This window comes from Phodopus roborovskii, unplaced genomic scaffold (genome assembly GCF_943737965.1).
Source record: "Phodopus roborovskii unplaced genomic scaffold, PHOROB, whole genome shotgun sequence".
Classification (NCBI taxonomy): domain Eukaryota; kingdom Metazoa; phylum Chordata; class Mammalia; order Rodentia; family Cricetidae; genus Phodopus; species Phodopus roborovskii.
Genome location: NW_026126517.1, coordinates 8,960,920 through 8,987,249, shown reverse-complemented (window position 1 = coordinate 8,987,249; position 26,330 = coordinate 8,960,920). Strand labels below are relative to the sequence as shown.

The 26,330-nt window shown below is 43.5% G+C and overlaps 1 protein-coding gene across 3 annotated transcripts in view; it reads left to right on the top strand.

The window, feature by feature from the left end:
- Ntm (neurotrimin) overlaps positions 1-26,330 on the top strand; it is a 956,051-nt gene that overhangs the window by 259,246 nt on the left and 670,475 nt on the right. Inside the window, exon 1 of one of the 3 annotated variants that reach the window (XM_051196960.1) lies at positions 20,255-20,327. The exons of the other annotated variants lie outside the window; for them this stretch is intronic. Within the exon in view, the coding sequence (XP_051052917.1) occupies positions 20,270-20,327 (58 nt within the window). The 5' untranslated portion in view covers positions 20,255-20,269. Of the gene's footprint in view, positions 1-20,254; positions 20,328-26,330 lie in introns of those variants that run through there. 3 annotated transcript variants of the gene reach the window in all.

Sequence of the window (26,330 nt, the reverse complement as noted above, 5' to 3'; positions counted from 1 at the left end):
ATAATTCTATTTCATTTAAAAACTTAAAATATTTTTAACAAAAGCAAAAACAATTTACTAAAGCAGGATGTTTGAGGGAGCCTGGGTTCCAGACCAAAGTTGGTTAAAATATAAGACCATCTTTTAAAAAAATGTTAAACACATAATAATGATTAAAAACAATAATGAAAATATCATTAGCTTAAACCCTGTTCACCTTCCCAGCACCCATATAAAGTCCTGTGCCACAGAGAGGTTATGTCATTTCCTGAGATCACCCTGCAGGAGAATAGAAAAGCTGAGGTTTGATGCCAAGCCATATGGACCTAACTACTACCACTACCTCATATTGAATCTTCTCTAATAATTATTAGAAGCTATTAGTCGCTGCAGAAGATGTAGAAGATTCTAGAGTCTTTACATTTTTGCTGGCACAGAGCTAACTATTGTGTTAAAATGAAAAGTGATATATGATTGCCATTTTTCCCCTTCTTTGTTGGTTTGGAAAATTCCTCTGAAGTTGCTGACTAGACATGATTCTTTCTGCTGGTAGCATTTTTCCTCCCAAGAAAATTGTATTTTATCACACAAGGATTTGGTAGTTTAAACGGAAATGATTCCTGCTCAGAAGTAACAAAGACATATACATACATACATACATACAGTGTGTGTGTGTGTGTGTGTGTGTGTGTTTAAAAACAAAAACAAAAACACACCTTTTCATGTAACACCGCAGACATTCTACCTGGTGTACCAGCACACTTCTCACAGAGCTGGGAATCATTTCTCTATTCTAGTAAGTGATAAAAGAGTGTCTTTCTGCTCCCAGGCTCCACCCCACCCCACCCCATCCCACCCCACCCCCAGCTCCTGCTGTACTGGGGGTTCTCTGGCCTCTTGGGGAGAATTGGCAACTTCCCTGAGGTTTGAGGCCTGGCTCTCCCTCTAGCTCTTTTGGGCAGGGAGAGAGTGCAGCCTTCAACCTAGAGAAGGCTGGCTGCCTGAGACTCTGACTGGGACTTTCTGTTTTCTTCTGTGAACTCCTGCTGCTTCTGTAACCTCCTCCTTGCAGCTGGGAAGAATATAATCTTCAAAAGGCTTCCTTAAGCCTGAGAAAAGAAGGAGGCCAAATGGAGGGAGGCAGCTGCCTGACTGATGCTGGGAGGATAAACGCTTGCACCTTGCTCTAGTGACAATAAGACAGAGCAGAAAAGCAGAAATGGGTTCGGGGAAAGGTTCCCTTCTGCCTATCTGAAAACAGCAAGTTTCCTTCTTATCCTTTGAAGGCCAAGTTCAGTGAGGAAATTATCCTTCCCAGTAGACGATCCCTGCAGGCTATGATAAGCCATATTTTGGTGTTGCATGAACCATGGGGCTGACCTAATTTGCCATTTTTTGTCTTGTTAATGAGGCTAACTGTATCCCACTGTTTTGGAAAAGATATCCTGTTACCAGCACAGTGACATGAGACACAAGAGTCCAGAGGCCATATTTGCATTATGCCACTCAATGGGTGACTTCAATTAAGTGCTGTGTCTCTGAAGCTATTCCTTGACTCCTCAATATGGAAATTACCTGTGATGGTGCTTAAAATGCTGGAGATATCCTTGTCCCCCTCACTGCCAAACTATGAAATCAGAATTTCTAGGAGGGGCCAGGGCACTGGATTGTTTAGCATCTAAGAGGAGAATGTGTCTATGGGAAATGGGCTCAGGAGGACAGTCCCTCATAGTTACCCAAGGCTGTAGTTGTTTGTTTTTATTCTTTGCTCTTTGGACTCTTTTGGCTTTTTGTTCTTTTGGGGGCCCACCGCTCAGCTCCCAAATAAATCACACAGGGAGGCTTATTCTTACTTATAAACACCCAGCCTCAGCTTGGCTTGTTTCTTGCCAGCTTTTCTTAACCTAAATTATGCCATCTACCTTTTGCCTCTGGGCTTTTTTCACTTTCTTACTTCTGTAAATCTTACTTTCACTCATGCTCTGTGGCTGGCTGGGTGGCTCCTGACATCCTCCCGCCCCCCCCCCTTCTCTCTTGCTTCTGTTCCTGTCCTTTTATTTATTTTCTCTATCTGCCAGCCCCGCCTATCCTTTCTCTTGCTATTTGCCATTCAGCACTTTATTAGATCATCAGGTGTTTTAGACAGGCAAAGAACCACAGCTTCACAGAGGTAAACAAATGCAAACATAAACAAAAGCAGTACATCTTCACATTACTAAACAGAGCAGAAACTAATGTAACACACCTTAAACTAATATTCTACAACACAAGGCTATTGGTGTTCACCTGCTCTTTGGCTGCCAGACTATAAAGTACACTCCTTGCTCTTTCCAGATGGCAAATCCAGAACCATAGAACTGTGTTCACTGTATGCAGGGAATCACAGGAATGTGTTGTTTAATACTTGAAATTGTTTTTACACATGAAAATGAAACAAGAATATTTTTTTTGGCTCATGTGGGATGGATTCTGGCACTAGGGAGATAGAGGTAAGATTATCTCCAGTTGAAGGCAATCCTGGGCAAGAGGGGGAGGTACAGGTGGGGGGGGGGAGACAAAGAGATATCTCTGCTTGGCTGCTGCTTTAGAACAATAATGGATGTCAACATTGGCCTCCTGGCTCTAGTTCAATAGCTTTCATCCAAATGCTTAGGACCAGACATATTTAAGACTATCGATTTTTTGCAGGTTTTAGAATATCTGCCTATGTGCAAGCTGTCACGGGGAGGGGACCCATGTCTAAATGCAATCTTGTTTATACTTCACACGCCCTTTTCACACCTAGCCCGAGGCACTTATTTTCAGTGAAGTGGAGTGTTGTCTGCAACACTTCCCATACCTCCCACAGGGTCAGCTGTGGAATTTTCCACTTGTTCTGCCAGCATTCAAGATTTGGATTTTGGAGCATTTAACATCTCAAACTTTCAGATCGGAGATGTTTAACCTGTCATTTTCTGTCGGGTTTTCATTCTGCACTCAGGTCCACATGCTGCTGCTGCTGGTATTGATAGTGACCATGGCCGTGGAGATGTTTCCCTACACATCTAAACCTTAGAACTCTGTGAAAGGCAGACCTAGCTTTTGACAGGGGATCAGAGTTGCCATTTCTCCATGGTACTCTGAGCATCAATGACTTCATAGAACCTTGGAATTTTGTGACTTTGGTTGTTTTTGTTTTTTCATTCATAAAAATGTAATCATAAAGAAGATTGGATATTATCAAGGCTATTTCAAAGTGAAAAACTTTAAAAAGAAATCAGATAGATTGGAGTCTCTCTGGCTATCAGAAGAAATGGTGGGAGCAGAGGCCTCACCTTCAGTATCTGTGAGCCCCGCCCCCAGACAACTGCCAATTTCAATCTAATGTGAGAATAGAGAGGGAAGAATATCTCCATCTGTGCAGCTGGCACTTGTCTGGGTACCCTGGCCCATTGGCCTCCCTACTTCTTCCAAGGGAGGTACAGGAATGGCTTTACAGCTCCATTCGGGAAGTGTGAGGGGTGGTAAGGAAAAAGGGTTGGTAAAGAAACTTCTGAGTGGTATTCCACTTGTAAATCAATGCTGTCCAGTTTCTGTTGTTGTTGGTTGGCTGGTTGGTTTTTGGAGACAGGGTTTCTCTATGTAACAGCTCTGACTATCCTGGAAGGTTGGCCTCGAACTCACAGAGGTGTGCTTACCTCTCCTTCCCTAGTTCTGGGATTAAAGGCATGTGCCACCAATGCCCAGCTGTTGGGTTTGTTTTAACATGACTCTTCAGTGAATCAGAGCATCAAACTCTGGTAGATTTTCCAGCAGAAACATTTAAAGACAGAAAGTGTAAGCGTTTTTGGAACTGACCAGGTTGAATGGCCAGTGGTGACAGTTCAAAATGAGCAGTACAAATGGGAAGGGCTAGAAGGAGAGGGTAGAAGACCCCCCCTGGAGCTACCTGCATGTGACCTCAGAGCACTAGGATATCCAAGCAGCTTGCCACTGAGTCAGTTTCCTTCCAGGACCCTCAGAAAGACTAGAGTTGCTTGTCAAAAGAATGACAGTTTGGGGCAGTGGGAGAACTCGCTCTGAAACAGATGAAACAATATAAAAACTCCAATAAACTCAGGTATCGCTCTGGAATTAATGGAGGACAAATTGAATGTGCTGTTAACTTAAACACCCATCTGCTCACATCCCCAGAGCCCATAAATTTGTGGGGCTAATTAGTCGTTGCTATCCTATAGCTTCAGGGGGCTAACTGCATTCCCTGGAGTATTGATGCAAACAGCATGTTCTCCCCTTTCTATTCAGACACCTGGGGTAGAGAGGAAAGGAGAGCAATGGAGATGGCCCATCCTGGGACATCTAAAGAGTCTGGAGGATGTAATAACAATTGCTATGTCTTCATTCTGACCTTTCAGGAAGGTAGAGAAATCTCCACATCGATTAATTTTTTTCTCATTTCAACAAATATTGCTTTATGCCAGCTATCCAGTTTTTTCTCCATCCTCCCCCTCAACCCTCCCTCTGCCTCCTGACTCTACTTCTCCAACAACAATTCAGTGGGAACCAGCTACATGAAGCTTTAATACTGGCTCTTCAGCTTAATCGTTTCTTAATTAAGTCAAGCAATGGCTCCATTTCCAGAATCCTTTCCAGAGGGCTTAATCTTGCTTCTGCTCAAAATTAATACTTTACATTTTATATTTAAAAGACACAAGAAAGACTGAAAAGGGACTGCAAGAGGACTGGAATGAGAAAATGTTGAGGGGAAAACAGAGCAGAATTCAGCTCCCATCAGAGTCATTCGGGCCTTTGCCGTTATTTTCAGCTGTTAATGCACAGTCCGTGACATTCACTTTAGCAAGGCAAAGCATGGATCAAGATAATGAAATGGCACGGCTCAGAATGAATTAAGGGGTGATTCTACCAACAGGAGTACCTGCTGATATTACACTCTCCATGTGTGTGCCTGGCCCTGGGGGCTGCCAATGCCTCTGTGTACCCGAGTGTGCATGTGAGTCATGCCATGTGAACTCTGTGTGTGCACCACAAGGATGAAAGGCACAGGAGACCAAGGCTGATCCCAGCAAAGACGGTTTGCTGTAAGGATCTGTTTCTTCCAAGACCATATGGTCCCTGGGGCCTCTCACAGCTCTTGATCTTCATCATGTTGTATAGAAGCCTGAGGTCTCACCTACCTTGCGATAACAGGGAACCTATCTTGCCAGAAGCAGACTCCACACCTCCAGTCCTTTCTCCCATCCTGTCTATCACGCTGTGTACTCACTACCTACCACCATATTGCTACAGGTATGAACGCAAAATGTAGTAGGGGTAAAACCAGTGCTGCCAGGCCAATGTAATTCTGAGTGTGTGCAGGGAAGATGGAACAGTGAATCCAGGGGGCCTCAGACTTATGCTCATGGTAGTATCCTAAAGATGTACTCTGCCCAACATGGCTACTAGTGTGAGATCTTGCAGCTACCAGGATTCTTGTGAACTTGTGAATTTTAAACTTTCGTTATATATTAGTTATTTGTTCATTCATTTATTTAGCATTAGAAGGTTTGTGCACATGCCACGCAGAGTGCACGTGAAGGTCAGAGAGGAAATTGTGGGAGTTGGTTCTGTCCTTCCACCTTTTGTGTCTCAGGGACCAAATTCAGGTTGTTAGTCTCAGCAACCCATGCTGGCCTTTGATTGTGATTTATAGTAAGAGATCGCAAGAGGATACAGCATGAGTGGGGAAATCTTCCCAGAAGCAAAGCAGCTAGGAATGCGTAGGAAGTTGCCTGCAACCCCGCAGGGAAGTTGCTTCTCTGTATTCCCGGCCTCCCCTTTTCTATGTTATCCTGAGGAGATTAATGTGACCTAGCAGCAAAGAAGGCCCATAGGAGGTTGATACACTCAGAGTCACCCAGGAGACTGAGTCCTCCTCCGTTTACCTATCCATACAGACAGAATATGTGAATACATGCATTCACAACCGAGCAAGTGATAGAGGTGATAACGCTGAGTACATAGTATGCAGGCAGGTGACCACAACTTAATGTGTGGTATGTGTGTGTCCATACTTACACATGGTATGTTTGATCAAATCTGAACTTATGATAAATGTAGTCACCCTTGAGCATGTGGTATTTGAAATCACACCTGAATATGTAGTATGTTTGATTAATTTTGGATGTATAGCATTATATATGATCACACCTGATAGTGTTGACTATGTGACCACACCTGAACATGGCAGTTCAGTTGATCACACCCAAACTTGACTTTCCAGCAGGCTGCAGCTGATACAGTCCCAGGACATCCCGTGCTCCTTCCTTTCATCATTAGATAGTTGACTCCTCAGCATTGGCTTCCCAGTTATCAAATGGGGAGATGGGTTTCTACCACTAAGCCTGTCCTGAGACTTTAAGGAGACCTGGGTATAGGCTTCCTCTATTTCTTTCCCTCAGTATCTTATTAACATGATGGGCTTGCTTTAAAATTAGATGATATATTTTCCTGTCAATTCTGATAGAGAGACATGAATTTATTTTCCCTCAGAAGAGAATCTAGAATGCCAGTATGCCTCTGTAACTCAGATTTTGTGATGGCGCAGAAATTCACAGTTTATTTGATTTTGTTCTATGTGTCACTCCAAACCACCAAACGCTGCTTCTATAGTGTACAGGCTTGCACAATCACCAAATCTGCACCATGCCAGCCTTGATGGCTGACAGGGCATGTGTGAGTGTGTGTGTGTATGTGTGTGGGGGGGGTCAGATTGTGCTCTAGAGCCGTACAAGGGACCATGTATTAGACCTGACTGTGCTCCAGGCCCTATTTTAAGTACATTATTCACAGAAAATGAACCACACAATATTCTCATAAAATTGAGGCTATTATTAGTCATGTTGTTGGCAGAAAAATTGAAGCACAGAGAAGTGAAGTGGCCACTCCAAGGTTATAGAGGAGTGCACAGTTTGTTCTCAGTGGCAAAGTCAGGGGCTTCAGAGCTGTGCCGTGGCGGCGGCTGATTTGCTAAAATGTCCACTCAGACAGGTACCACTGCCTCTTCCCTAAGCAGCACAGTCCCCTCCATCTACACCACTGTGTCTAGAGAGATGACAGGTGGCAGGCACCAGGGAAGGAAGAGTGAAAGAACATTCTCCATCATCCTCACCCTTTACACATAACTGGTGACCAGACAGAGTAGTTCTGGTGAGAAAACAAACCATGTGACTTTTTTTTCCTTCTTTCCCCTCAAGCTAGGACTCTTCTTCTCACAGACATCTCTGCCTCTACCCAGTCAAGCACATTTTAGTCTTTGTGCTTTTAGGGCTGCACTCTTGGGTGTGCAAATATACACATGTAGACATTCTGCACAGAGGGTAGATTGTGTCTCATATGTGTGCATAGTATAGTCCTCCACAATTTCCAGGGGATGTGTTCCATGACCTTGTTTTGGAAGGCACAATGCCTGCCTTTCGTGCCATTCTTTCAAGTGAATCAGGAAACCCAGACACTGAATCCTATGAACATGCTGAATGAATAGCTGAAACTGGGGGCTGCGTCATGATCTATCTCAACATCATCTCTTACATCAAAGATGTCTGTGATTCATGGGTTGTGCTATGAGAGATACAAAGACATGGACTCTAGCTACGAAACTTAAGTATGAAACCCTAGACCAGTTTTCACCCCAGACACACATATAAAGAAGCACACATGTGAAAGGTTATGAAAGTGCATTATACAATTGGTATAGATGATTTGAGAGGGGGAAGGAGGTCTATTTCATGAACATCCTTCAAAGGAGAATATACAGTTGTTCATCTGATACAGGAATCAAAAAACTGTGTCTCATGGGCCAAATCTGGGTCATCATTTGTTCTTGTAAGCACAGTTTTATGGGAACATAGCATTACTCAATTCTTTTACCCAGAGTCTATGGCTGCTTCCATGCTGTACCACATGTCAGTCAGCTTTTCATCACTGTGATAAAATACTGGGGCAGATCAACTTGAGAAGAAAACATTCATTTTTGTCTCATGGTTTGAAAGTTCTCAATCCTTGGTCAGCTAGCTCCATTGCTTTTAAGCTATAATGAGACAGAGTATCATTGCAGGGAGCATGTCTGTGTGTCTTGGGGACCAACCTGCAAGTCTCCTGGAGTCCTGGAAGGAAAGGAAGAAAGATAAAGGGGTGAGGACGAGACAAGGGACAAGCTAGTCTCTTCCAGGGCAGATCTCCTGTGACATACTTCTTCCAACTGCTCCCCACTCCAGGGTCCACCACCATCCAATATATCACACATCAGGACACCTTCATTGGATTCAGTGACTTGAGGCAAGGGCCCTGGATAGAACACTCTCCCAGCATGTCAGCTGACAGCCAAGGCTTCAACCCAGGATCCTTCAGAGGCTGTTTCAGATCAATGCATAACTCCAGCAGAGAACAGCTATGAGAACAAGACTGTGATGCCCACCAGCCCAAGCAGATACTATCTGACCCCTTTCTCTGCTTCTATTTTTGATGCATACAATTTTATAACTTTCATATTTCTAAAACTTTTACACACACACACACACACACACACACACACTTCCCAGTACCTAACCTACTTTCTTTCTCACAAACACTTCTTACAAGGACCAATCTGAGAAGAGGTGCTCTGAACACATTGCTGTAAATGGGATATTTTTCTAGAACTCTCTATGCCATCATCTACTTGTGGTGGATTTTGGATCAAGCTACAGACTTTGTATTATACTGTATCTTCCAAGGCTTCATTTAAGCATTCTTTGTGCATGGTGTCTCACTTGGAACATCTTTGCCAAGTCCTGAGATTTGGCCAGAAATTGCTGGGGAGAAGTGACAACCATCAGACAGCGCCCGACACCTCCAAACAGAAATGTACAGTGGGAAATTGAAAAGAATTGAACTCTAGAGGGGTTTCCATCTAAGCTTTTTCAATGTTTGGAGTTGTGTTTCAGTTTTAACCTACTATTCCCAGTAAAATACATTTCCTGGTTTTCAGTATTGATTTTTACATTATAGAAGAAATACGAGTGTGTGCTCTGTGGCCTGGCTACAAGTGTACTGTAATATGTTTGCTGAGGAATGTGGAAACCCCAATATCCAGGATATGCAGAAGAGGGGTGGAACTGGCATGCTGACTTCTGGGGCTCCCAGGTATTCAGTTGTGTACAAAGACACTGGCTTTCAAGTTTTAGCAGAACTGGATTACTACTCTCGAGTTCTCACATCTTAAATCCTCCACACTTGAGCAGTGGGATTATATTCCCTACCAACTTTCCTTCACTGAAGGTCAGGTGGATCATGAGAAGGGTTCTAGAAATAGCAAAGCACATGATCCAGGGATCATGTGATCTCTGGGTAAAGAAAGAAATTCAGAGCTTACTTCAAACTTGGGTGTCTCACCATTAAGGATTTTCCTAAGTGCATTGACAGATGCATCTATATAGGCCATTGAAGTGTATCAGGGATTGCACAGTGATTCTTTTCTGAGAACTTCACAAAGAACAAACCACACATGATACAAACGATTGCAATGAAGAGATCTTTTGGGGTGTGTCTATGTTCCAATATAAGGGAGGGTAAGCTATGAAAATCAGCTGGAATGTGAGCAATATGGACCACATGGTATGTTAGGGAATGTTTTATACTTGATCTGTTTGTTTCTTGATAGATTTTAGATTTATATAACTGATGCCCACTTAATGATAAAATTAGGCCTTAAGAGAATTAAAGAATTCCTACAGATTCATATAATGTATAAATGACAGAATTGGGACATAGATTCATACCTAATTTATATTGTTTTTCCACACTGTTTCATTCAATAAAGATGGGGAAAAAGCTATCCTAGGTGTATCTCATAAATAAGAGGAACTTTATCTACTGTAAATAGAAGTTAAATACATTTTTATTTATTTACTTACTTACATTGTTTCTGAATAGTGGTCTCTCTTCTATAACACAGGCTGACCTCCATCTCACCATGCAGTGAAGGATGGCTTTAAACTCTGAATTTTTTTGCCTTAGCCTCCCAAGTGCTGGGATTATAGGTGTGTGTTAGTATGTTCAGATGAGCAATTGTGATTTAAAACTCTATTTCACATAATTTCATATAGGCTTGTATAATACCATAAACACAGTTTTGGATCTAGGTAATATTTTTTATCAAATGCTTATCCCCCTCAGAATGCCAACTGGCCTCAATTATTCACACTATGAACATAGGGGAAAGTGAGGATGGTGAATGTAGACCATCACCACACTTATTCCCTCACCATACCTGTCAGATGAGAATACAAGGCCTACAGTATACCATTTATTTCTCTTATCACATGTATGGGTATTTTACCTGCATGTGTGTCTGTGTACTAAATGTCCTCAGAGGCCAGAAGAGGGAGTTGGATCCCCTGACACTGGAGGTAAAGATGATAGTGAGTGGCAATGTGGATAGCAGGAATTGAACCCAGGTCCTTTGGAAGAGCAACAAGTGTTCTTACCTGCTGAGCTATCTCCCCATATCCCCTTTCATGCCCTCTTAAGTATTATCCATGACCTGCTTTTTGTGGTATATCCAGAAATTGTACAAGGTGAAATAAAAGTTGCTCTGTGCCACATAGATTCAATTGTTAAATACTAGAACCTGTCAAGTAACCAAGTATGAGCCAAAGAGAAAGATGAGTCCATGGGATGCCCCACACACCAACCACTGTGCACATGTGTCTCCATATGGTAGCTCATACTACAACTCCCTGAGTTCAGATCAGCATAATTGCCCAGGCTTCCGCATTCATAGATGACAGTCCAGAACAAGTGATTCCATTCCCCAAATCTTAAGTAATAATCTCAGTAATTACAACATAGTGCATGGCACGCGTGAATGATAAGCAGAGGATTTACTTAAATCAATATAATCTAAAGGTCACTGCATTAATAACCACACCCAAGTAGAGCTTAGATGGGACACATGGGGCTCACAGAAACAATGCCTTGTCTGCTTATCTATGCTGGTATGGGAGAATGGAAATAAGCACCAAATAGGATAAGGAATGGACAGAACACTCCCAAACCTCTTTCATATTTGGGGAATGCTCCATCATTCATAATTCAGAAATGCATAGGCTGATAATTGCATTAATCACCAAATGAACATAACTGAAATACATGGAAATAAGCCATAAAACTCATTACAAGATAACAAGATTATATATCTTCTCCGAGGTCACACTAGAGCCCCATAAGGTCAAAAAGTTAATCATCTCCTTCAGTAGGAGCTTCATCAATAAGAAACCGTGAGTGAGAGAGTGGTGTAAATCTTCCTAGATCCCATAGAAAGGATTACCAGGAGGTAAAGGGAAGTAGATGATAGTTTATAAACAGTCAATTGCTGTGGGACAGCCCTTCTGTACACTGTGAATATATATTCCTCCCATTGTTAATAATAAAACTGTTTCACCAGTAGCCAGGCAGGATAAAATTAGGCAAAACAACCAAACTGAGGATTCAGATGAAGAAGGGAGGTGTGAAAGAGATTCGAGCCAACGGCCCAAGAAGCAGCATGCAAGCCAAGGGCACGTGGGTTAATTTAAAGGTAAGAGCTAGTTAGTGATAAGCCTGAATTATTGGCCAAACAATTTGTAATTAATACAAGCTTTTGTGTGATTATTTGGGACCAAGCAGCTGGGAAAAAAGAGAAGCTCCCTGTGAAAGGTTTGTCCAATCTCCCAAATGGTTGTGATCCACAGGATGAAAACCTTTCAGGCAGGCCATGATGTGCATCAGGGGATTATTTCGTTAAGAGGGAAAGAAAGGCCTTTTCTTCAAGATGTAAATTTTGGGTTCCTCTTAACTTGGTGGGTGACATCCTTGCACTTGTGCTAGTCACTATATACAGCCTTAGAGTTAGGGAGGCTGCACCTGGTCCCTAGGCCATTGTGACCTCTCCGTTTTCACCCATATTTGATGTTGATGGTTCCCAATCATCCTCCCTCCAGGCTTCTGGACCATAGCTTCTAGGAATCCAGCCTTGCCTGTAGTTCCAGAAACCCCTCTCCCTTGGTTCTCAGCAGAGACTAAAAGTACAAGAATGGTGCTCATGCTGATAATCCTGAAGAATTGGGAAATTGGGGCAGGTAGATCATCTGAACCAGAGATTCAAGGTCTGCCTGGGCAACATAGCAAGACTCTGTGAAAACAAACCAAGAAGACAGTACAGCAACATAGTAAGACTAACACAAGGATAATTATGAAAGTAGAAATAAGTATGTGTGCTTGGCTCACTGACTGTTCTCAAATATAGATATCACCACCACCACCATCACTACCTTCACCACCACCAATGTCAGATGCTAGAATACGGGCCAGCCTTATCACTGACTTATTTTTTTTTTTTTTTTTGTCATTGCTATGCCCCCTCTGGAAGAAATGAGGACAAAAAAAAATTAGAGCAAAAATACAAACAAACAAACCCTTGATTTTCTAAAAATAAAAATGACTGGGAAATGTGGATATTTAATTCCAAGGAAATAAAGCACATTCTCTCTCTCTCTCTCTCTGACATACACACACACACACAAATACACACTCACTCAATTTTCTTCATTTGGATGATAAAAAAGTTATTGTTTGGGGACAGGGTGATGCCAGTGCCAACTCCAGCTATCTGCAGACATTTAGATACTTTTAATCATCAGTAAATCAAATGTAAATTCAAACTACTGATTGGGAATCCTATGTTTATTTTTTTTCCTTGTTGCTTCTTGGTATATGGGGTCCCCATATCTACAGATGAGAAATGCTATCATTTTTGAGTTAACTGAATGAAAAATTCAAGTTTTGTCTTTTGCTACTGCAAACTCCTGTAGGAACTATTTTCTTTAAGTTTGCTTTATAGGAACAATCTAAATAAAGCTTTCACATATACATTTATGGAGGATTTACTTTGATAGCTACTGTGTAGGTGGTTATTGCAGAATTAATCCTCAATAAATATGGTTTTAATAATCATTTGGTTTTCATTTAACACACAGCAACCAACATATAAATTCCATACGTGTATAGTTAGTTGAAAAACAAGTTGAATAAATATCAACCCATTATTAAAAACACTTACTGAGAATTAACTACTCATTACTTTGTTCACTCAAATCAATTGGACATAGTCAAACAGTGAATTTTAAGTGAGAGTCCCTGGCAGATGCTGTGAAATAAAGCTTATTTAGTGATGTTGGAAGCATTCTTGGGTATATATTCATCCTGGGACCAGTAAATTTAAATGTTTGCTTCCTAAGCTGGGAATAAATGAAGAGAACATAAAAAAGGAAGTGTCGTCCACCACAGTGGGATGTGTAGGTCAGTTCACCAGCTGTGCTGCTCTGAGAAAGTTTCAGAGTGCTTGGATCCCTGCCCAGAGCAGTTGGGAATGGTCTCCAAAGGGCAGAAGTAGGCATTCTTCCATCAGAATCCTTAGAGTGTCCTGAGTTCCGTGAATGAATTTGTGATCATTGGCAAATGACAGCCCCATTAACACCTTGTAACACAGGACTGTGAAAGAACCCTGACCTTGTAAGGCTCCTAGAAGGCTCAGATAGAGTAAGAATAGACGTGACAGTACCCCATATGGTGCAGCACATAGATATAGAATAGAGATGTTGTATTGTGACTTTCACTATTCCTTCCATGGAAAGGCTTCCAATGCTACCTACAGTTTCCATGAGGTCTTGGCAGCCAAATGAGAACTTTGGAACCTGAAGAATATGCAGATCTCCAGTGACCACAAACCAAAATGGTGCTCAAGCTCACAGCGCTTACAGAGAAACAAGAGGCTCTCAGGGCCAGCCCAAGATTCACCTCCCTAAGTCATCCAGCTCATCATCAAATACACAGCATACACCCCAAGCAGGAGGACAGCTCTCGAGCATGGTGTAGTCCAGTGTGCCTTACTCTGGATGCTGTATAAACTGAAGGCAGAGGAAAGAAGGAGATATACTTCCTCAACAAGAAATTAACAAAGGGGAGCATGACTCTCAGTGTTTGCTGTTCCATAGTAGGGCAGCAATATGAGCATGTCTAGGGATCCTGGCTCCTCGGTTCATGCAGTATGGCTTATAGCATTGGCACTGAGCAGCAGACACTCACCTTCAGATAGTCACTTGGAATACAGCCTGCTATAAAGTCTCATCTTTGGCTGTCAAGTATTATTGCTTAGATGAATAACTTTCTTACCATCTCTTGAACATCTCCTTTAAACCCACATCATGGACTCCTGCCCTCCATCTAACACCAACCCCCACAAAGTGGAGCTGCAATTATTAGTCAGGCACTGGAGGGCCAGACCTCAGCCACCATGTCCACTTTGGTGCAGCTCATGCACAGTCAGAGTCAACCGCTTCTAGGAAGAAGGCAGGAAAGACAGACCCTTAGCAATCAGAATGTGTTCTTTCTCCTATGGACCTTTTCTGGAAAGTGTTCTCCTCTTTCTCCCTTTGTTATTTCTGCCTCCTCTACCTACCATCACTTTTATCCTTAAGAAACCCTGGTGGGACATTAGAAAGACAACTTCATAGTTGTCCCTGCTCTCTCTAGAGAACGGGCTGTAGCTGGTGGACCCAGGGGAAGGGCAAGGCTGGCTAGCGGCCTGCAGGTAAGGAAGGTGTCTGATGAATTTCAAAGTCTGCCTTTGTTTCCACTGTGATCAAATGTCATGGCGGGGCTCTGTGTTTTACTGTATGAACAAGCTCAGAGGGACTGAGGAAAGATAGGCTCCTAGCTCCTTCTGTCCCTCACCACAGCCACCTGACTGTCTGCCTTTTAATCAGCACACAAAGGCTTTCAGCTGCTACAAACCCAGACCTGGACAAAGTATAAGTTAAGGGTATGGAAAGATAGAGCCTGTAGTTCCTACCTGGGAGTCCTGGGAAAAGAGCTTGGGGCACTAACTCACCCACCTGTGTGGAGTCCAGCAAGGGACCACGGAGAGGAGAGAATGCATAGAGGGACAGCACCAATCTAGGCTCTCTTTGAGACTGGTGTATGGGATGACCAAGATGTTTGATTGACAAGATGTTTGCTGAAAAGGACCCTATAAATTATCTCAGGCTGTTACCACCTCCAGGTGGGTATTCAAAGGAGGTATTCAAAGGAGGTGTTTGTTAAGTCTTTGTTAATTAAGTACACAATACCTTTCTCTAACCAAAGCTATGACATTCTTTGGCTCCCCACCTGTCAAGTGGGCTGGTCGCTCCCTGATTGATTCAACAGACAGGCAGCTCTTGCATGCTGAAGCTGGTGTGATTCCTGTCTTCAGGAAGCACTTGGGGGGGGGTCAAGGGATTTTCTTAGCATCAGGAGAGAGTGCAGCAATGGAGGAGTACAAGAGGCTCTCGGAGCAAGTCTGGTCTCCTGTGGGAGCCTTAGCACATCACAAGGGCCTCTCCCTTCTCATGTGCTGGCATGAGGCCTCTTGGCTTTTGTCCAATCCAGCCATCACATGTGTAGCCTAACTTCACTGAAGACTTCTTCAGTCACCCCAGGGGGGACACAAAGTCAGAGAAAGAAGTAAATAGGACAGGTCCATTGTTTTGTGTGTTCTCCAACTTCCAGACTGCCCCTACCCTGGGCCTCTGTCTCCCCACCCAGGAAGTGTTAAGGCCAGATCACTCTCCAGATCATGAAGACTATGTGGGCAGGAAAGGTAGAGAGCCGTGCACCCCACTGTGCTCTCTATAAGGTAGGAAAATAGATGGAAAATGTGAAGGGGTTCACTACCCAATACCTCAGTGGAGGGCTGGCTGGAGAAGACTCTAAGTCTACCCCTCTACCTTTTAACACAGTCAACTAAAAATAACTCCCCGCTAGATGGGTTAGCATCATTTGTTTTTCACCCATGTGGACCCAGATGAAACCTTTGCTCACTCCTTTTCCTCTTGATAACCCAGCATGGGGTCTTGGAGCTGTATCTCTGAGTCAAGTGAATGGCTGCATATTCTGTGAAGCCATCTCCCAACAGTGTGAGAAGATGTGGGTATTGATAGTTGATAGATACTAATGGGGGAAAGAAAGGACTAAAAAGGTGTGTGCAGCTGGGGGGTGGGACACTCAACCACTGTAGCCTGTCACAGAGATGCATTTGCAGATCCCAGTAATGGGGGCATGCAGAGAGCCTTCTTGCTGGTGGGTTCTCAGATTCCCAGTTTGAACAGAGAGGATGAGGATGTGAAGCAGGACAGGAAGAGAAGGAATGCTACCTAGCCCCACCCCAAAATCCATCCTTCTTTTCCTTGCTCAAGTGTGGATTAAGTATGGACTGTCAGTTCCACCCGAATACCCAGGTCCACAGAACACACTTGAACTGCACCTAGAATTTGTCTATTCTGAGTGTGTCTGATTCCTTTGTACTCCACAGCCATCAGAGATATCAACATCATTTCACAGCTCTCAAAGTCTGGAGAGCATCGCTGGCACTCAACCTTAAGATAAAGAAGGGAACACCAGAGGAGAAACATTTTGGTGTAAAGTGGTTTCCAAGAGTTGTTCTGTTATCGCATATGGTTTCCAGCAACCTGCAAGAAGCCATTAAGAAGTCATCGCAGCAGTCGGGCTTATGGTGCCTGGAGTGAGAGAGAAGGTCATGCTGCTCTGAGCCCCATCTGCAGAGCTTACACTCCCGTTAGGGTTCCAATTCTCTCGGGGAATAGAGCATCTGAGTCCAGCCTTAGATTTGGGAATGGGTCAGTGGGGAATTCCACTGCAGAATGACTGCCCTCCAAGGAGAAAAAGAAAGCAATCCCTCTTCTGAAGAGGGTCAGAGGCTGGGTGATGGTCATCAGATTTTTTTAAATGTAGCATTCAGCAGGGAGCTCTTCACAAAGGGCTAGCCTTTATGTGGACATTCCCTGGTGCCTTATACAGAATCTCAATGCTTTTATTCTTGGCGTTTCTCAGAGCACCCAAATGGAAGCTTCCTGCCCTGTATCCTTCCCTAGCCTGTGCCTGTCTCTCTCTTGTCCATAGGATGCTATAATATAGCTCAGCATCCCATTTTCTCTGTGTAATGTAAGAAGGCAAGACCCATATCTTTCATCTGTGCAGTAGACCCCGTGCTATCAGAGCATGCATAGATCCATAATCTGTTATATACAGGTCCAAATTCACAAAGATAAATTCTTAAAGCTTTATCATAATTCATTTTGCAACAAAAGCTGGGCTAAATGTTGTCAAGATTGCAAAGTGAAAATGTAGTGGCAGAATGGCCAAAGCCAACTCTAATAGGTGTCAGGAAAGAAGGTGGACAGAGGGCAATTGGAGCAGTGGGCTTTGTGTCAGGAACCTTATTAGCTTCATGTCACTATAACAAAACACATGACAAGCATACTTGTCAAGTAAAGAAAGGTTTATTTGGATTCACAGCTTCAGGGATTCAAGTCCAAGACTGGATGACCCTATTAGTGTGGCCCATGGTGAGAACATACATTCTAGTGGGAACACACATCAGGGTGGATGCTCACAATGGGAGACCATGAAGCATAGAGAGAGGTTCCCATAATCCCTACTTGGGGCACTTTCTACTAGAGACTTTCCAAAAGCCCTTGAAGGACCATAGAGAAAGACACTGGGACCAGACACTTAAATATGGGCCTTTGGTGGGGACATTCCAAACTACAACAGGAATGAAGGAAAGATCAAGACATGGGAAGACTCTTATTCATAGTCCACAGACAATGCACTGGGGTTGGTTGTATAATGGCAGAGCTGTTCCTATGCAATAATATGTAGACATCAGTAGACTTGGAAGATATGTAGGACTGTCCAAGGAAGAAATCTTCCCATTCTCCCACAATTTCTTTTCCACCACTTTCTTCTTTCTATTGTACACAGAAAATCCATTCATTTCCACAAATCTTAAAATTTGGTAAGAGATGATTCTGTATATACCACTAATTGTGATTAAGAATGTTCTCTTGAGTGAGTAAGAGATTTTATTTTACAAATTGGTTTTATTTTTAGGAACAGTTCCAAGTAGAAAATAAAGCAGAACCTTCCCTAAGACTCCTGCCCCCTGACACACACAGATGCCCTGCTATGGGCACCCATGGCAGAGTAATGCCCTCTCTTAGTGAGTCCTCAGCAGGACATCTTTAAGGTGCTTTTGCTCTCCTGCCATCTCTGATGGAGGGAAGGCACAACATTCGGTCTTTTCAGTCTCTAGCTCTGCCCTCCATCCTCTTCTATTTCTCCCCCGACTCAGCCTTCTAAGAAAGTTATCCAGCTGCAAAACTACAGACCAGAGATCAAGCAGGACAACAGATTTTCAAAGGTGCAAGGGCAGAAGGCAATGATCAGAGAGAGAGAGAGAGAGAGAGAGAGAGAGAGAGAGAGAGAGAGAGAGAGAGAGAGAGAGAGAGAATTTTTAAGCAAAGATACTAAAGATGGATAATGATCCCAAGGAAGCCAGTGTTCCTCAGGGTCAAAGGAGAGGCAATAACACTGGACAGAAACTTCTGGATTTTCAGTGGCTGAGAGGGCTAAGGCATTCTTTCTTCACCATTATCAGGGAGCAGCACAAACCAATGTCCCATTTTGTGGAAGTGTGGCTCCAACATCATCGGTGCTGCCCTTCAAAGAACTTGCTCCTGGCAGTGAGCTCGAAATATGAATGTATTTCAAGGATAGTGCAGCCTCGCATACCAGTGGACCATGTGAGGCATATGGTATTCCTTTCTCTTCACAGATGTGGGAACGACAGAGAGCTGCATGGAGTGAAGTGGCATCTTCTCACATTGGTTGAGGCATGGAGTCAATCCATGTCTCGTTGGATGAGTTCATAGTTCATGTTTCCTACAGGGAATACAAGGCTGACCATCACCTTACCATGCTCTAGACAACTGTGGCCTACAAGCAAACCAGATTGGTTGTTTTAAAATTTGATATCCATAGTGAGAACAACAAAGATTATCATTCTTCTGAAGGAACATGTTTTTATTTTTATATAGGAAGAAACAGTTCTGAGCCAAGTATTTTTAATCAAGACTTTGGGACCAACTGCATGTCTCAGACCATTTCTAAGTCATTGATACAGTGACTTGGTTGGAGGAGAAAGTATTTCTTAAGTATACATGGCCATGGCTGCATGTTTAAAGAGCATCCTAAGTGGTGAACATAAAGCTGACACAGCCTTGGTCAAGGAGGATGTACTGACCTGTCTGTCCAGTACTTGGCTCTGGAGTATTTTCTTTAGAGGGCCTCAGAAAAAGACTGGTAGACAAAAATAAAAGAAAAAAAGAGAAAAAAGAATTGTGGTACCCAGGCATATGAAGATGATTCTGGCAGGCCAAAGAAATCTGTTTTCCAATATGTGCACATGTTGTGATGTTTGATAGATCTTCTGCTATGGTGACTTGGCCATTCCTGAATACAACTTATCTTGAGCACTGAATAAAATGATCTTGGGTCACAGGGAACTTGCCATGTGAACAAGAAGTACTTTGGGGACTAGGACTCAGGCTAGGTGTCTTAGTGACATCTCAAGAAAATATTCTCTTAGGCCTAGGATGGATCAATTGAATTTTGCTTTGAGGCAGGGGACTGGGCAGTATGGATCATGCAAAAATGAGAACTTTCATCCTGAGCAGGTCTGAACAGTGAGCATTACCAATTATTCTGGACAGAGGGGGAAAGAGAAGAATTTATTCAAAGATAAACCACTCAGAGTGAAATGGAGAAAAAGACAGAGAGGTGTCTAGAGCCAAAGCTATTTGAAGAAATCCCAAAGCTATTGGGTTGAAGGTCACCTTGCCTGTGGGGAGTTGAACTTTCCTGTCCCAAGCAGCTAGGCTGTCCCTGATCCATAGTCTCTACCACTTCCATCACCTTTGACAAAAAATACTTGTGACATTTGGTGACCTCAGTGGCACATCTGTCTGAGGGCCTCTGTGGTCTGTGCCTCTCACCCTTACTCCCTCCATGCAGAGAAGGTCAGGCAGGTTGAGGTGAGAGTGGGAAAGAGGATAGCAAGCAGCCTGGAAACAAAAGGAAAAAGGGGAAGGGAGGTTGGGCCCCTGGGATGGGCTACCTGCGAGAGCCCGAGTTTCATTAAATATAGAAAGGGGGGATAAAAAAAATATTATTCGTTCATTGTTACAGTTTCAAAGTCAGAAGGCAGCCTTGATTTCAAAGAACCTGTATGTAATGTGATGCATGACTTTTCTCCTGTCTCTCTTTTTATAGGTAAGTGACATTTCATTCTGCTCATCCCCAAGGCAAAGTTGGATGTTTTAAAAGTGGAAAAAAAATGAGTGAAAAAAGAAACGGGGAAGGTGGGAAGAGGTGGCAGTCCAGGGTCAGCACAGGTAGGTGCCTGCCTGCTTCATTCTTCATTTTCGGCACGGACGTCCAGGGCCTTTCTCCAGGACAGACGGTCCAGGTCATGGCTTTGGCTTTGAGAAGGGCCTTGAGTTTGCTCTTTGAAATGGGAGGGAGGCTTTAACTTATTGGCTGCACTGCCCACAGGGGATGCTTTTCTGGAGGGGGTCCAAGTTGAAAATGGCTTGGGGCTGTGTGTTCTGAGGCTGTGCCTCAATCATTCTTGGTGGCCAGGAGCTTGAGGACCAAAGGGGTTTGAAGCTTGCTTCTGGAAAGAGGATTAAGGCCTTCCAGTGGAGAAAACTTCAGAACTAGAGAATTCCTGCCTGGAGAGGATTGTAAGTGGGACAGAAAATTCTGGACAGACGAGAAGTTTGTGGGGAAACTGAGCTCTGGAACATTAAGATTCATTTACTTAATTTTCAGGTCAATTTCATTACTGCTGGTGTATTTCTCAATTCCCGCATGATCAGCCAGACTGAAACACTACTTATTTTCTCTTTAGCATAAAGCAGAGTAATTTCTGAAAAGCTGGAGACTGATTTGTCATTGTACTAGTGATTATACTTTCCCAGTCACTCATGGAAGGCGTTCAGTTCCCAGCCAGCTCAGCCTTCCAGTGCTTGGAATGCAACTGCTTCTCTGAGATGACTGTGGACACGCATCTTGCTCTTCCCCTCGTAGGTTGTCAGGGATCCGTTGATACAATTGAGTAATGGCTCTGTCCCACATGGATTTGTAACTGTCCTTGAGAGAGGAAGGGAAAGAAATGTAAAGCATCCCATTTAGCGGCCTATAAAACTAGACTGAGCATAAAATGTTCCTGGTAAGATATCTAGAAGACTTGGTCCCTTTTAATGTCCAGTTAAAGGGGAAAAACAGAGCTCTGTGGAGAAGGCTTGGTAAGAAAGTGAAACTGCACTAGCAGCCACAATAAAGGAGGAAACAGGACTTGGGGGTGATAAAGGGGTATTTCAACTCAAATCCAGTGCCTCACTCGTGCCTAACAAGCACTCTGCCATTGGGCCACAGTCTCAGCCTCAGAGCTTGAGATTAAAAGTGTCTAATTCCTTTCTAAAGTGTAAATATGCAGATCATATTTATATTTTAGAATGTAAATATGGGAGGGAAGAAGGAAGGGAAGAAGGAAGAGAGGATAGTTCTACATTTAAGTCCTTTCCCCAAACAGGGCAAAGTACTGTTTTTTTTAGAAAAATGTGGTCCTTCCTCACCTTTCAATCTCAAACCTATGGCTTTCCTGTACTCCCGCTGGATGTCATGACCCTGTATTACATGTTCCCGGCTGTGGTCACACCTGGGAATATTTTTGGCATTTGTATAATGTAGAGATTTAAGCTGCCATCCCTCTGGATGGAAGCCCAAGCTGAGGCTCTACCCCACCCCACCCCACTTGGCAGCCACAGACCACCCTTGGCACTGTGCCCAGTAAAACAATTAAAAGATAAGGTTTGAGGCCGCAGATGTGTCTGTAGCCTCTTTGCCACAGTCGTAGTTGATTGAGTTGTCGACCTAGTAAGATAATTCACCATTTTTAATACATTTGTACAATGAATAAGGCTGTGGCATGAACTCTTATTTCTTGGAATTTCCTGCAAGTAGGGTGTGTGTGTTAATGTGTGTGCATGCGTGCACGTGTGCATGTATGCAGAATGAGAGGTGTATGGGTAGAGAGGGGTTAGCATCCACTCAGGTCTTTCTCCTCTGGACACCACAACTTGTCATTTGAGAGACAGGAGCTTTGGGAGATACAGTTTATTATGACAGATGAAGTCAATGCCTCAAAAATTTCAATTAATATGGCATAATGGAGTACATGTTAATGTTACAGGAAAATCTTGCACTGAGCGTAAAAGCATGGGGTATATTTGAATAGTTTTTATCTGCTATGATTCTCTGAACCATGAGAATAGAATCCTATTTTCACCTAGATCCAGAACAACACATTCCTCAGCACCAGTGTGCCCTTGTGGAAGAAGACAGGGGTAGTGTTCACAAAGACATTCCCAAAGCACACACTTTGCTTATTTTTGGATGCATAGTTGAAGAGCTATGGTTTTGTCTTTGAAAGGTGACAAGTAGCCAGGACATTTTTCAGAGTCACACCTATGCCCTCTTCATGAGTTTCTGAGATATAGGTGAACTGTTTTATCTGCTCCATCGCTCTACACCCTGCTCAATCACTGCTCTACTTCCTAGCCTGGCTGCCAAATGCCCTGGCTTCTTCCTGCCCTGACTCATTAACCTGGCCACCTTCTCAGCGGCAGAGCCCTGGGTTAGCATAGCAAAGCCTTCTTGGTCCTGTACTGACCTTTCTCCTTTCTTCCTTGTACCTTGGGTGCTGTGGCCTTCCTGATATCTGTTTACAACAGTCCCTGCCTGTAACAAAGACCGAGATGACTGGCAGAGTTTGAGCATTTTATGGCCTGGCATCTCCAGGACATAGTAGCAGCAGTGGGCTTGAGGCGGACAGAGTTTAGGGTAGGGGCTTTTTAGCAGAATATGAAGCAAAAAGATATGCCATCCTCCACAAGGGTCTTCACAGGGCCTATCTCATTGCTGCTCACTCTGATCAAAGAATATTTTGTTGTGTTTCTTTAAAGCCAGACCTTAATGGTCAACACACACATACACACAGATACACATATGTACAATGATATGACATTATGCTTATCATCATCTCCCTAAAAAGAGGACATTGAAACTTAAAAATGAAATTCTCTCCCCAGGCACCTGACCTTGAAGCCTGAGTTTGAAGTTCAGACTGATGTTTATCTAGATTCCGTTGCCCCAGGAGAACAAGAAGGAAAAGTCTAAACCACTCTACTCTTGCTCTACTCTTTCTCTGTAATTAATTAACTACATTCCCAGCCTCCACTCTTCTCATGTTTAGCTATGTACAGTGACTGAACTTGACCTCACAGTCATTCTTGATCTGAAAGACCGCTATAGATGGATAAAAGCTCACTAGAGCAGGGTTTGGATATCTTTATCTGGCATAAATTTATTGTGTATGCTTGAGCCATTACATTCTGAGTCCCTTAGTTGGTGACAAAGGCATACCAAGCCTAATGTTTTATAAGCTTATTCAGCGACCAAATAAGACAATAATACTTCTGAAAGGAGACTGTTCAATGTGTAACCTTGATCACTATCTAGATAATTCCTTCCTACTCTGGCCTTCCCAAATCCCATTCTCGATTTTTCTGATGAAATCTAGAATTTTTGCCGAAGCAAGGAGCAGTTCTTGGCAGCTTTGCGACTTTCACTTCCTTTCCGTACCAGACCTAGTGGAGAGCAAAATTAGCTTGCCAATCACTCAGCAATGTGTGGGCCCCAGGAGATTAAATCCCTCCTCTCCCTGGCTGTCTACCCCCAAGGGCCAGGCACCAAATGACTATACTTGCTTCACATTTCTGTTCCCAAGTCTCTTTTTTTCCTGTACATTAATTTGATCATTTTTAGCCAAACAAATGGAGTATATTCTCCAAGTCAAAAGTTCCAGAATCCTGGAAGTATGATGGCTGCTGCTCTTCCTTTCACTATTCTGTTGGGTTTCAATGTGTCTTTTTTTTTTTTTCCTTTTCTTTTCCTAGTAGCATTTAACAGCCACCCTCAGACAGCTGTGACCATCCTTTGACATCTGACAGAAAGAGGAGGCTGTAGCTCAGAGAAGTTTATAAAATAGACCAGGAGCCCTCAGCTCACTCTCCCATGTGGATGACCTGAAATACCTAAAACCAATCTGCTTTATACCTCTGCAGGGTACCCAGGACTGAACCATGTAACTGCTTCCAGCAGACTGGGAGTGGGTACTGGACCCCCGGTAATGAACCACTCTAAATGCTTCCTGTGTTTGCCAGTGGCATTCACCCTTTCCCTCCTGTCCCTCAGGGAAATTAAGAAGGGCTTTTACTGAAGATTGACAGTTAGAGACAGCTGCCTTGTCTTACCTATCCCTTCCACACCTCATCTCTGGAGTGAGTTGTCTTAATCCTGACATTTGCCCAGCCTTTTAGAGAGTAAATCTTCTTGTACAGCACAGTAAAAAGATTTTGGGTACACAGTGAGTGCAGTGATGTGAGTAGCCGAGGAGACTCCATGGCAAGTGAAGGATCAAAAGCTTTAACCAAACTCCTTGGTCCCAGTCATCTGTCTCTCCAAAATGTGTGTTGGAAGCCCTGAGCCCTGGGGGCTCCAGAATGGAGAGAGGGCTCTTAAAGATGTCTTTAGTGAAGGCAGAGGACATATGGCTGGGTGCAGATGCGATGGAAATGATTAGGACAGAGACAATAAAAAGGTAAGGCAGCAGCTGGAGAGATGGCTCAACTGTTCAAAGCAAACACTGCTCTTGAAGAGGACTAAAGTAAGGGTCCCAGCATCTGTGTCAGGTGCCTCACAAGTGCCTGTAACTCCAGAGAGGTCAGACAGTCTCTTCTGACCTCCCCAGGCATCTGCACTCAGATACAGAACACATAATTAAAATAATAATCTTCAGTGCCAGCCAGGGACAGGCCGCAGAGAAGCATGCCTGATCCTGGGCTTCCAGACCTCAGATCTGTGAGGGTTACATTGTGTTGTGGGTGCTTCCAGCCTCCTGCATTTTTTGTGAGAGTTCTAGAAAACACATTCAGTCATGAGAGAGGTCTGAGACTCAGCCCAAACATCTGGGAAGAAACAGGAGCTCCTCCACATCCTGGAAAGGAGGCAACCTTGCAAGTTCTGCACCATTTGCTTGACTTTAGCAATTCACCAGTTTGGCCTCCAGTCTCCTTCCTGTACAATGGGTATAAAACTTCCCTACCACTGCTTTGAAAACTCAGGTCACAAGTCATAAACGGTTCAGGATGTATCTCACTTCATACCTACTTCTTTATGTTTTTATTCCAAAGGGGCCCCATGTAGCCCAGGCTGGCCCTCAAATCCTGCTTCTGTGTCTCCAGTGCTGGGATTACAGGTGTGAGCCATCATACCTAGTTTATTTGGTACTGAGGATAAAATCCAATACTTCACACATACTAGGCAAATGCTTGACAACCGAGTTACATCTTCAGCTCAATATCCATTGTGATTTCTTAACAGCTATTGTGATAAATATTAATAGTAAAGTGATGCAGTGATATGTGGTATGTGCTACGCTTAACACTAAATATTCACCAAGGTTACTTAACTGAATCTAGCATTTGCTGTTGATAGTTAAAGGTAACACAGCTGCTCCTAACCCTCAAGGCTATTGAATTCCTCAAGCAAGGGCTCCAGGGTCCTACTGAGCCAGCTGTACCTTCTATCTCCTTCCTGTTGTTTTTTACCAGTTACCATTCCCTCTTCCTTGGCAGGAGGATTGCCTTGAATTCAAGGCACTTCATAAACCTGTGGGCATTCTACACTGCCTCTGCCCCCTCCTTTCCATTCCCAGAACAGTCTTTCATTAAAGAGAACAAGGAGTTACAGACACCTGAAGCCAAACTGGTAAGGATACACTGTTACTTAGCATCTACTGCAAATGTGTAAGACATCAAAATGGTAGGGGTTACCTGCCCTGGCCTCTTCCTGTCCCTCTCCAACACAGAACCCTGGCCCTTGGCTATGGCTACCCTTCCTGGGAGGAAAAAACACCCAGCAGACACATTTGATCCTGATATCCTGAGATGAAAGAACCCTGACTCTCCAGCAATGAGCTAATTAAAAGCCAAAAGTCTCTGGTGCATTCCCATTGTGTGCTCAAGAGCAAGGTGGTAGTGGGGATGTCTTCACCCTCTCCATCTACAGGGTAGCACTGATGAACAAAGACCCTTAGGAACAAAGCTACACTCAGAAGAGAGAGGATGCCCCCCCACCCGCCTTCAGTGGGATCCTTTACAGGGAGGTTGACATCCCTTTCAGTGGCAGATGAAAGCTTAGTTGTTGCTCAGGTCCTTGGTATGTAAACAGCTAGAGCAGATATTCCAAAATATTTTCTTCCCCCACACATC